This window comes from Geotrypetes seraphini, chromosome 18, assembly GCF_902459505.1.
Source record: "Geotrypetes seraphini chromosome 18, aGeoSer1.1, whole genome shotgun sequence".
In the NCBI taxonomy this organism is placed as follows: Eukaryota; Metazoa; Chordata; class Amphibia; order Gymnophiona; family Dermophiidae; genus Geotrypetes; species Geotrypetes seraphini.
In genome coordinates this window covers 2,984,337-2,997,495 of record NC_047101.1, presented here as the reverse complement: position 1 = coordinate 2,997,495, position 13,159 = coordinate 2,984,337, and the positions used below count along the sequence as shown (strand labels likewise).

At 45.0% G+C, this 13,159-nt stretch overlaps 1 protein-coding gene across 3 annotated transcripts in view; it reads left to right on the top strand.

Annotated features, from left to right (window-relative positions):
* Positions 1-13,159, top strand: part of HTR4 (5-hydroxytryptamine receptor 4) — a 137,399-nt gene that overhangs the window by 38,252 nt on the left and 85,988 nt on the right. The window contains exon 2 of one of the 3 annotated variants that reach the window (XM_033926897.1): positions 1,237-1,318. The exons of the other annotated variants lie outside the window; for them this stretch is intronic. Within the exon in view, the coding sequence (XP_033782788.1) occupies positions 1,293-1,318 (26 nt within the window). The 5' untranslated portion in view covers positions 1,237-1,292. The remainder of the gene's footprint in view (positions 1-1,236; positions 1,319-13,159) is intronic. 3 annotated transcript variants of the gene reach the window in all.

The following is a 13,159-nucleotide window of genomic DNA, read 5'->3' as shown; positions in this document are numbered from 1 at the left end:
GGCTCCAGAAGGAGGATGGATTGCGACATCCGGGTTTTACTTCCAGTGCTTTCAGTGGAAGTGAAGCCAGATGTCTCAGTCTGTCCTCCTCACTTCCATTGTTTTCAGTGGAAGTAAAACACGGATGTCTCAATCCACCCTCCTTTATCTGGAGCCATATGGTAACCCTAAGGGGGTGGCTAGAGTGGGGCTGGGTGGTATTTTCTGCCCTGGAAATGGGACACAGACTTTATCTTATTCATGTTTTTAAGAAGAAAGATGAGAAGTGGGATTATATAATTAGGAGTTTTTCTGATTTATCAAAACTACTCAGAGCATTTGGAAGCGACAAGGGGTTTTGGACATGGAGGGTCCTCTTTTTTCTTAAATACCATTCCAAGTGGGAGTGTGTGGTGCAGTGGTTAGAGCTAAAGCCTCAGCACCCTGAGGTTGTGGATTTAAATCCCGCACTGCTCCTTGTGACTTTGGACATTTCTCCATTGCCCCAGGTACATTAGATAGAGTGGGAGCCCACCGGGACAGATAGGGACAAATGTTTGCGTACCTGAATAATTTGAAGCTAAGTCTATCAGTTTGTGCAATTACTTAAGTAATAATATTTAATTAAATAATCATGGGTCATATACAGTTTAAGGATCAATGAGGAGGGCTGCCATGCTGTGCTGAGCTGCTTGGGTGGCATTCTGAAGTTACAGGATGTCAGCCATTAATTCTACCAGCGCTGTTATTCTGTCCTCCAAACCTAGAGGTGTCTGAGCCAAAATGGATTGGAGGGAAACGCTTCATAGAAATGATGTGAAAGGGGGTTGAAGACCAATTTCAGAGGAAGTCCCCTGGCCTTTCTTCCTTTTATGAAAGATATTTATAAATTGTTCTTCCAAACACACATTTGATCAACATTGTGCAGAAAATATCCACTTGGAATGCAGTTCTGTTAACTAGGACGTGTTCACATGTTACATGTGTAGATGCTCTGTGTGAACAGTCACTTCAGATCAGGATCAACTGATTTTGTTCTCCTTCCGGGATAAAACTAGGATCCAGCTATTCCTTCTCTTTATCCCCAGGTCCAGTCTGGTTCAGGCAACCCAGGCTGTGTGTGTATGGGGGGGGGTACTAGGAAGAGTATTGCTTTTGGATATTTGGGGAAAGTCCCCTTTTGTTGCGTTGTACATTGCAACGGAACTGTCCACCTTGTAACTATAATCTGTCTTTTTCTAATTGCGTCTGTTTCAGGGCAAACTCGCTGCTTTGGGCACTGAAATCCAAGCTACCCATGCCGACTGCCTGTGATGGACGAACTTGACATTAATGCGAGGTAGGACTGAAACAGATCAACCGTGATTTATCTGAAGTGCAAGCTCCTAGATGTGCAGACACATGTTTGGGGCTGTTTTGTAGATGGAGAATGGTGATAATAGAGTGCATTGGGAATAAATGCAGGAAGGTTGAAAGAGCTGGGTTTTTATTTTACTTTTTTTTTTTTTGGGGGGGGGTCTACATCCTGTTTTGAGAATCTGCCTGTGGTAGTGTCATAACTGTAGAAGAAACACCTTTTTCCATCTTTCTTCTGGGAGTTCTTAGGTTGGGAACATATCAATGCTACATGTGCCATTCTGGGTCAGATCACAGGTCAACCAAACCCAACATCCTGTCTGACAGTGCTCAAACCAGCTTACAAGGACGGACCTGGCAGATGCCAATAGATTACTTCCTTGCAGCTTCCTCTGATGGATAAGAACTAACCTTCTGAGGTTCTACTTGGCTAATCATTTAAGGACATCTCCTCTATCAGTTTATCCAAAGGTCTTTTAAATCCAGTTATGTCAGATGCTTGGACCACATCCTCTGCCAAAAAAATTCCAGGCTAGATTGTTGATTACTTTCTCCCGATTGTCTTAAATGGCCTTTCTATTAGCTTCATATGCTGCTCCCTAGTAAGTTATCTCTTCCAATATGCCCATCTGGCTGTCTCTCTCAAATGACCCCTACCATAGTCTCACGGTACGACTGCTAGTAGTCAGACTTCCATATAAGGAAATTGACTTAATGCAAATTAGATCAATTTAGAATGATGCTCCTACCTGAGGGGTGGAGTAGCGTCTGGATCTCTTTTGATGGTGTTTATTTCCTTGTTGCGTGGACATGTTTGATACACAGTATTTCAAATTCAATAATCTTGAAACTTGAATATTTAAAGAGACACTAACGAACCAAATGTGCATTAAGGAATGGCTATTCCTAATACCTGCAAAAAAGTATTTGCAATTTTTTTTTGTGGCTAGTTTTTCCTTAAGCAGCTTTCAAAATTATGTATGTATTTTGCCAATGGTCCTTGCAAGAATTTTGGAAGTATAAAGTATCAGTGGAATTCGCTGCAATACCATGTTAGCTTCAAGTAGTTCTTAAGAAACTCTTTTTGCACTTTAAGGCATAAGCTCAGTTCATCCAACATATGAGGAAATATGTCGTGGACAATAAAAAGTCCGAGAGCTAGTCTCGACGGACGGCTCTAACGCGGAGCTGGGAGGCCCGCGGGGCCGTCCGCCGAGTAGGTTTTGGGGAAAAAGGGGGGGTTAGGTAGGAAAGGAAAATCGGGCGGGTAGAGGCCGTCCCGCCGAGGGACTGGCCTCTGATAGGTCAGTGTCGCGGCCGTGGGGGGGCGGGGGGGTGGAAGGATTATTTAAGGAGGGTCTCGGAGGACCTTAACGATTTCCGGTCCTCCGAGACAACTTTCCCGCCCTCCCGCCCGTTAGTACCTGGGGTGTGAGTTTGCATTGGTAGGCGGTATCCCGAGCTACTGGCGGCTGGTCTCATCATGGGGATGAGCGGTGGGCCGGTTGGGAGCCGTGCCTGGTTGGTCGGATGACCTTGGACAATGGGGCATGTGGGGACATGCCACCCCTTGCTTGGATGGCAGGGTCGGGGGCCATTTACATCTGTGTCAGTAGCTCGGGATCTGGGTCGCAATGGTGATACCATTGTGAAGGTTTTAATAGATAAACGGTTATTTAAAGTTGATTGTACTGTTATTTATATTATTTAAATGTTATTTAAGTATGTTAATTTGCAATAAACAGGGCTGCGGCCAGGTTTCACCACGCACGTTTACATGTCTTCTTTGGGGATTTGTTTAAGGGTTTGAAGGGCAGGATGATGTTAACATTAAGAAAGCGGGCCATTCCAGCTTCCGCTGTTATGAATGCTGGGATCTGGGAATGGTTAGGTAGGTGCAGGCTTTTTCTTGGCGTAGTTCTGTAATTGTATTCTCTTACCTAGTCCTTCGTCGTTGACTTGTGTTCTTCCACCAATTTTTTCTTGTTTAACTTTATATGCCGGACAAGTTGCCATTTTGAAAAGTGTGGAGTTTTTTGCCTATGATACAGAGCAGGACTGGCTTAAGGACTCATTGGGTTGCCGTCCGTGTATCGTTGATAAGTTGATGCTTTTTCTCCACCTATTATAAATGCACTTTCATGGGGTATCTCCACCACTAGGCTAATAACAATTTTTGGTGATTGTATTTATATTTGGTTATTGCGACTTGGATTCTTGTGGGACAGGTTATATTATGCACACATTTCATCTGGATTTCAAGAAAAGCTATCATAAAGTACAGTAAGTGAAATCTGGAACAAGCCCCAGGTTCAGATGGATTTGGAGCAGATGGTTATGATAAGATTTAAAAGATCAATGGTAGCAGTCAGGGGAAAAAGTGGTTTCTCGCTCCTACCAAGATTTTAGGAAAAATTTTAAAAAAACTTATCTATTTGGTAAATTTGTCTAATGTTTCGTTGATTAATATGATCTTAATGGACTTGATGCATTATGGCTGTTTTGTAATTATTGTAAACCAAATAGAACTGAGAAGTGCTGCGGAATAAAAATAACGTTATTTTTATTATTATTCTTCATTAATAAATAGTAATGCACAGAGAATTTAAGGATCCTGCCCTCCCTCTCTCATTATTGAAGGGAATAAAGCATCACAGCCACCCTGATCTTTCGCTGGAACCGGACGGTCGATGCCCCAAATTTAGCTCCAGTGATCCTGTGGAAACTTTTTATTGTGAAAGAATGTTTTTTTGTGACTGGAAAGATACCGTCACAGCACTTAAAGCATTTCTGCCAAGTACAGTTATTACCCAGTACTTCCCCCCTCTGTGCTGTACTTACTGGATTCCTTAGTAAAGTGTGAAATCATTAATGGACACCTGTTTATCTCACCCTTCTGTTTCGGGAGCCATTTTAGACATCGAGTATTACTCTTCTGGGAGAGTCTCTAGTGCAGACAGTCCTGTATTTCCACTTCTTACATGTTTTCAACCATAAATATTCTACAAGTGTAAACTGTGTTTTAAAGATAGAAAGAAGGCCATTTCAGCTTCTCGGCTCTGTGGTCCCTCCCTCTTGAATTCAGATCTCTTTTACCTCCACACATCTAACACTCTTTCTGTAAAGGAGTACTTTTTACATTCCTCCCGAGTCATTGAAACAAAGAAAGATGATGGCAGAAGGGGGCCATAGCCCATCAAGTCTGCCCACTCTATTATCCCTCCCCAAAGTACCCTCCAAGGGGTCACGCACAGGTGGCATCACCTCTAAACTACCCTCGTAGAGATCCGACATGGGCATCCCATTTTTTCTTAAAATCTTGTATGCTGCTGGCCACAATCACCTGCTCCGGGAGATCGTTCCAATGGTCAACCACTCTTTCTGTGAGGAAGTACTTCCTGGTATCCCCATTAAATTTCCCGCCCCTGATTTTCAGCAGATGTCCTCTTGTGGCCGAGGGACCTTTAAGAAAGAAAAAGTCGTCTTCCACCTGTACGCGACCAGTGATGTACTTAAATGTCTCAATCATGTCCCCCCTCTCCCTTTTGCAGCCTGGGCTTCTAGGGGGCTCTCACTCTTTATGATATGATCGACGGGGACACGGGTACATTTTCTACGTTTGCTCACTTTCAGGAGCAGTGGGAGATCCCTAAAAATCAATTTTTTGCCTATTTGCAGGCCCGGCATTACTTTCTGTGTCTTCAACAACAGCATGGGATGTGTGGTTCGCTGGACGAGTATTTTTTTGAATTCCGGCTTCAGTGAGTTCTCTCTCTGTCTGGTTTGGGGTGGATCGCTCCTCCGTATCCAAGGGGCACTTAATTATGGAACCGCTCATTATGCACCTGAGGCCTTCTTAGAGCTCTTTCGCCCCTTGTATGCTTTTGTAAAATCAGCGACTTGGCAGGAGACCCAATTTAAAGTCTAACATAGGGCCTATATCAATAAATGCAAAAGGGCCCCTGGGACGTCCCAAACTTACCCTATAGAACTCTTCCTTTACGCAGCTTCAATTGGTCTTGCAGTGATAACTGGAGTGGGATTATAAAACGCTGCTTTTAGGTGACCAGACTTTGCTGGAAGCCCAGGGCCTCACGGCACCCACAAGGCGATTTATCTGCATGACATTGTTGACTGTTAGGTGAACGATTTTACAGCACCGGATACAGGACGGGGTTATCTCCCTGGAGAGTTGGCTGAGTCAGATGTCTGAATAGCCCTCTTTGAGCTATGTTAGTAGAAGCACTCGCTAAATCTTGACAGCTCGGACGCTCATAGGAATTCTATGAGCATTGGAGTAGAGAATGACAGGGGGACAAAATTTTCCCTGTCCCTGTGGGAATTCATTTTCCCATCCTGTCCTGGCAAGCTCTTTTCCTGCTCCTGCAACTCCGTCCTCATCTGCATAAGCCTCAAACGCTTTAAAATCATAAGTGTTCGAGGCTTGTGCGGTTAAGGCAGAGCATACAGGAATGGGGCAGTGACAGCGACAAAACACACGGGGACGGGGACGAGGAAACTGAGTTCCTGCGGGGACGGGAACAAATTTATCTCCGTGTCAGAGCTGTTACTGCGGCGGCCGGTGCTAAAAATGCTAGCACGGCTTTGTAAAGGAGGGGTTCAGAGTGTTATGGCATGAATAAAAGAGTAATGGAGTGAAAAAAGCCCTTGGCTAGGCACAGAGAAGCCGTAGTAGTAGGTAAATGACTGCAGAGCTCTGCAGTATGTAATGAGAGTGGACTTTGGTCCGTTTATTTATTTTCTTATGTACAGCCAAGAAAAAGGAACTCGGTCAATTTGTTGTTTTAAATTTTTGCTAAATTCTAAGCTCCATAGAGCAGGGACTCTCTCTTGTGTCGGTAGCACTGTGTACACCTGCCTCCCCTAGACATACAATTATTAATCATGATAACGTCTCTTGCACTCTTTTTCTGTTTCTATAAATAGCAGCGAGTGTGCCAGTAGAACTGAGTCCGTATCACATCGGTGCCAACCCCTCGCTGTGTTAATGTACTAAGGGCACTTTGTTGTCTGTATCATAGAGTCGCACTGCAGAAGCCAGAGGCAGAGACAGCAGGTGCTATTGATGTGGAGAAAGTGAATTTTTATCACGAGATGCCATGAAACAGTTGTTACCATAGCAATCCCAAACAAGCGCAATGAAGAGACGCTCGGCATTGCAGAATGGCTTAGGGTATGGGGGGGGCTGCTGATGTCTGAGGCATCTCTGTCCCCTGAGGAAAATCCCATCCTCTGAACAAAGTTCCACTGATCTGGATCCTGTAGAGTGCAAAAAACTCTATTTTCATCCTGACTTTCTATTTCTCTCCTGACTGTTTCTGTCTGTTCCACCTCCACTTACACCCAATGATAGGGTTACCATAGCACTGAGACATCCAGGTTTTACTCCCATTGAAAGCAACAGAAACAAGAAGGTCAGACTGAGACATCAGGGCTTGACTTCCATTGAAGGCACAGGAAGTAAAACCCGGATGTCTGAATCCATCCTCCTTTTTCTGGAGTCATATGCTAACCCTTCCCAATGACGTCTATTAAACCAGTGGTTCCCAACCCTATCCTGGAGGACCTGGGTTTTCAAGATAACCCTAATGAATATGCATGGAGCAGATTTGCATGCCTGTCACTTCCATTATATGAAAATCTCTCTCATGCATATTCATTAGGGCTAGCCTGAAAACCTGATTGGCCTGGTGGTCCTCCAGGACAGGGTTGGGAACCACTGTATTAAAATATTTTGCGATGTTGAAATTTGTAGACTTCTACGCCATGTTTTCTGCTACTATTTGAATATTCTTACTGCTGTAAATTCTCTGTTCCCCGTGTCTGTCTTCAGTGAATTTCTTTGCAAAGGCAGTGAATAAATTTAAACTATAAAGACTTTTGCTGCTTTTTCCATTGCTAACTCCCGACTCTTCATCTCCTAAAATCTGTGTAGCTGGATGTCCCTGCGGATGTGCGTGGGAATCGCTGCTCACAGAGTTGGCTCCAGGACAGCAAGTAGCAGCCTCTGCTCTGGGAAATAGGGGCAGATGTCAGTAGTGAAAACCTGAACCCAACCTGAGAACGTGTCCTTTCCTTTAGCAACCGTCGGCTGCCAGGGTTCATCTACGCTGGGCTGGCTTAGTGGTTATCTAAATGCGCGGAATTGAGAGTGGACTTTTCTATAGAAGCAACTGTGGCATCAGACTGGAAACCCCAATTGTACATAGAGAATAACTTGGATTACCTGAGGCCAATAAATCCCTTGCCTTAACGGATTGATCATTTTGTGACTGTGCGGAATTTAGGGCTCCTTTTACGAAGGCACGATAGGGCCTTAACGCGCGGAATAGCGAACGCTAAAATGCCGCGCACACTAGCCGCTACCGCCTCCTCTTGAGCAGGCGGTAGTTTTTCGGCTATAGCACGCGCTCATCCGGTGCGTGCATGAAAAACACTAGTGCACCTTCGTAAAAGGAGCCCTTAATCTTGTCTGTCGTCTGGAGCGTAGCGTATTATTATTAGATGACGCTATCTACCGTGCCTTGGTTTGTCCAGCATCACAGTGTAAACCGTTTTAATTGCCGGCAGAGATATTGATCATGTGATTCACGTATCCTCAATCGTTCTTGTAGCCACTGGAAAAGCACCAATTCCCTTCAGAACTCAAACAGGACCTTTCACAGTACAAGTGATAAAGAACTATGGGCTGGATTCATCAACCTGCCCGATCCGGGCAGGTCCGACAAATTCTGGAAGATAAAATATGCAGATGGGGGCGATCAGAGTAACGACCCCATCTGCCTGCACGGATCGCTGTTGCGCGATCCGCATGCATGCGCAGACCATCTGTAGCTGGTCTGCGCATGCCTGTCCGAGACGCGACCCTTTTTTTAAAAAAAAACTTTTTAGTTTTTAGCCCTGCGAGACCGTGGTTTTAACCCACTTTAAACCTGCAGGTTAAAACCATGGGTTCGCAGGACAGGGAAGGGCAGGAGAGATTCAGGGAAGATCGGGGCAGAGCAGGACGGCATTCGTGGCCAGCAGGCAGGAGGGATTGCAGAGCAGGGCTTCCAGTCAGATGTTTTCGACTGGTCCCCAGCAGTCGCTTCTTCAGTTGATCAGCCAGCCCAGTTGAATCGGATTGATTGTGTTGGGAATCGCGTCCCTGCCTACTTTGCATGCGCTTCACCTCATTTGCATGCACGGATTCCAAGCGGATCGCAGGAGAGGTAAGTGAGGGAAATTTGCTCATAAAGGGGCCGCATACCGATCGGTACACGATCTGTTTGCTTTGTGAATCTAGCCCTATAAATTCAAACTCCTAAATAAATAACAACATGCACTAACCAGGCACAAACATAGACACTCTCACCAGCAGGGAGCACATGGAGGGCCTAATACAATTCTGCCGCCCTGGTGGTCCCCCTCAGGAGGTAATTTTGTAAAAGCTGCCATGCTTTATTTTCATAGCGACACTTTCATCATAGGATCAAAAGCCACAGGAAAAGGTCAAGATTAACAGCTAAACTTAGTTTATTCATTCACTTGATATAACAACCTCATTTTGGCTAAAAGATCAACAAATCGGTTCACACATTAATAAAATCTCAAACTGAATAAGAAAGTGACAAATTAGCAATGTAGAGCAGTGTCTCAAAAAACCTCTTGAAGCCACAACATACTAAACTCAGGGCTATATCTGGAGGGCGTGGCCACTGATATGATGATGTCATGTGCATGCATGATGTCATCATGTCGATGTCCACGCATGCACAAAGGTCCTCCAGATGGGGCCCTGAGCTTGCTAGTACTACGCCAGTGGGGGGTGGGGGTGCGAGAGGAGGAGCAGTGCTGGCGGGATGAGAGGCGTTGGTGCCAGCTGACTGCCTTCAGGAATCCTTAACACATGGTACCAGGTCTGGAGACGACAGGTTAGAAATGATCCAGATGTAGTGGATTCAGTTTCCAAACTTGATAAATGAAGGTATAACCATGTGGGAATGAAAAGTAAAAGATACAGTTTCGTAAATAATTTCACATGCTTTTTTCTGCTTTTCGTCTCCTAATTTTTCAGACTTTCATAACTGCGTCATCGGTGTTGGGCTTTGGGGGGTTCTGGATGTGGAAATCCTTCCTGCAATTAGCTGAAAAGGTTTGTGTAAGGACTGGATTGTTCCCCTGGAGGTTAGAGAATGACACAGGGACAAATTTTTCCCCGTCCCTGCAGGAACTCGTCCCCGCGAGTTTTGTCACTGTCCCTGTTCCATTCCTGTGAGCTCTGCCTTAACCAAACCTCGAACACTTATGATTTTAAAGTGTTTGAGGCTTATGCAGATGAGGATGGAGCTTGCAGGAATGGGGCAGGGACAGGAAAAGAATTCGACAGGACAGGAAATTGAGTTTCCATGGGGACGGGGGGAAATTTGTCCCCATGTCATTCTCTACTGCAGGGTAGAGCCTTGCTGTTTGCTGAAGTCAGTGTGGCGCGGTGGTTGGAGCTAAAGCCTCAGCACCCTGGGGTTGTGGGTTCAAACCCCGTGCTGCTCCTTGTGACCCTGAGCAAGTCACTCAGTCCTCCATAGCCCACAGGTTGTGATTCCAGCAGGACAGACGGGAAAATGCTTGAGTACCCGACTGTAAAAACCGCTTAATCGTGATAGGCGGTATATAAAAACCTAATAAACTTGAAACTTCTCTGCACTCCCACATGCATTTTGGGTGCCTCAACCGTAATTTGTGCTGCAGTGATAGGTTGGATGTAAGAGCACACTTTCCTTAATCATTCTGTCTCTGCTCCTCTTGTTCCGATGCTGGCAATGAGCATTTCCTGCGGATCCGTCAGAGCTTAATTGTCATAGAGGTCTGTCAGAGCCAGAGACTAAAAGTGGCGCGGACCTCTGATTTTTAAGGACGTGCGGCTTTAGATCTGCGAGGTCCACGTTTTACCCCTTCCCGCTGCCTGTCTTGCCTGGAGTTGGCGGCAGCACACAAGTCTGCAGCAGAGACAGAATGATTAAGGAAAGTATGCTTCCATTAGCTAGGTTTCAAAGCAATCTTCATGTGCACAAAGTACTCTCTAACTGTTTCTTTAGGGGGCTCTGTAGTACAGTTTGTGTAAAAGCTGTGGCTATGTTTGGAAGTCCAATTGGATCATTTGTAGGTTAAAGAATTAAGTAAATAAACTTTCAGGACTGCGATTGTTTTTAGAACGATGTACTGAACAAGTCGCAAGGGGGATACAGCTTGCATGAAAATGGATCTGGAAAGCGTATCGTCATCACCACCACCACCACCTCCTCCTCCTCCTCCTCCTCCTCCTCCTTCCTGGTCTGCAGAATGAGCCCCTGCAGTTAAACATTAATTTATTTTTTGGGATTTAATGCTGCTCATTTTGATTGTGCTTCTTGCTGTTATGATAATCCAACTTCATGATTTGGTAAAAACCCTGCAAATGGTTCTCCCTCAAACCGCAGACCAGCTGATTGTCCTGCTTCAATCCCTCTGGGACAAAAAATAAAAGTGGCAATTATCCTCCTGCTTCCCTCGTTCTTGAGATATTAAAAGGTTTAGGCAAGTTTGTGAATTCCCCGAGGAAGCCATATGTGTAGAGTGAAACCAGCTACCTTGGGCTGCGAGAAGTGCAGACTTGACAAAAAAGACACTAGAAACAGGAGTTAGTTGTACAAGTCGGATTTGAAAATAAAAATGCTTAATGACTAAGTGGAGGCTTTTTTTAGACCGCTGGACCCTAAGCAAGTGAATGAGACTGCATCTATGTCTCTGAGGTCATTTTCTTCATGTAAGTGTCATCTTCTCCACCTCAGAAAACAGATTAAAACCCTTCTTTGCAACAGACCTATCCCTTAACGCCCCCCTTCCCCCATCTCAACCCCCCCTCTCCTCTTCCTTACTTTTCCGCCCGCCCCCTTCTAAGTTTGTTGCTCCCCCCCTTTTTCCTTCTAATATGCTTTGTTCCCCCCCTCTCTTAAACTCAATTGTATCCTACTACACCACACACTGTATGTACCCCGTATTTAGCCCTTCCCTCACCTAAATTGTTAATGTAAACGAGTTTGACCCTTGTTATGTTCTTCTTTTTTTTCTAATCGCACTGTATGTAATTCATCTATCTGTTGTGAACCTCCTTGAACTCCCTGGGTATGGCGGTATACAAAATAAAATATTATTATTATTATTATCTTGTTTTGGTTGGGTTTCATCACCATCCCCCAAATTTTATAGAAGGCGCTAAAAATTGACCTCCTTTTTTACTAAGCTGCGGTAGACGTTTTTACTTGCTCCAACGCTCATAGAATTCCTACGAGTGTCGGAGCATGGAGCATTTCGGGCCTTGGTAGACACGTCTACTGCAGCTGAATGAGCTGCTGGGCATGCAGGGGTCGTCAGTGTAAGTTTGAGGGGCCACTGAAAAGTTCTCAGCCCAACCAACAAAGCTGGGACAGTCCCCGCTGAGGGCTAGACGGTCCAGCCATTTTCCTTGTTTTTGTTCCTTATTTTTCCAACGGAATGATAAAAGTGGAAAATCACTGGACTAAACGTATAGGCCTTGATGGAGACCGCACCAACTATTCAGAGGCTCCTCGTAAGTTAGTTGATGCTACATTTATTTATTTATTTTAAAAATGAATACACCTAAACCTAGGTAGACTACAGAAACACAAACCTAATAATAAAAACACAAAAAAGCACAGTAACTGTTTTAAAAGGCCTTCGACTTGTACATAGCCGTAACAGGCCGGATGGGCCGTTCATTAGCTTCACTCTTGCCACAGCAATTGTCGAGACCCTCATCTAACCTTTGACTAACAATCACCATACGGGATGGCACCAAGCACGATTCTATGCAACACCTCGGACGTTAGGCACAGTTCATGACACTGCGTTGTAGACCCATCCTCGGAACCATTTATGCCCCTGAAAACCAGGCCTAAGTACCGGCCCCTGTTGGCAGATTTTTTACCAGCGTGCCCGACTTTCAGGAACCCCCATGACCTCCCCAGGCTCCTCCCCTGGCCACACCCTTTCTCAGATCCACGCTATATGTGTCTCAGGTCATGTATTGAAGTGGTTTGAAGGCCTTTTGAAAAACCAAACATAGCAGCTTTATTCTCTGTTGTGGAATTTAGTTTCGATAATTGTCTCCTGCCTATCGGAGTTATCGAAGCAGTTTACAAGCAGGGACTCAAACATTTTCCCTGTCTGTCCTGGCTCACAATCTATCTAACGCACCTGGGGCAATGGAGGATTGAGTGACTTGCCCAGGTTCACAAGGAGCAGCGTGGGATTTGAACCCACAACCTCAGGGTGCCGAGGCTGTTGCTCTAACCACTTCACCACTCCTTCCTCCATAATGATTGTGGAGTCCCGCAGGGTTCTCCACTTTTTCCCTCTCTTTTTAACATGATCTAGACCAGTGGTTTTCAACCTTTTTACACCTATGGACCGGTGGAAATAAAAGAATTATTCCGCGGATTGGTGGGTTGAAGAACTCTTGTCATAGTCCTGCTTTGTAGACTTAAATTTGAAAGTAATTATTGAGTTTTATTACAACAAAACCAACCGAATCTCCTATTCTAAAAAATCTCGTTTAATCTCCCCCCTCAGACTCATCTGCTTACTGGTGCGTTTGCTTTGGTATTGCAGACACAGCTTCTCCATTTTGGTAAGGTCTATTGCAGGGGTGTCAAGTTCAATCACATTAAGGGGCCGAAATCCAAAACACAGGCTAGGTCACGAGCCAGACCCCACCCCCACCCCCATAATAGTACTAATTGTAACACTATTTTTTCCATTCATTTTT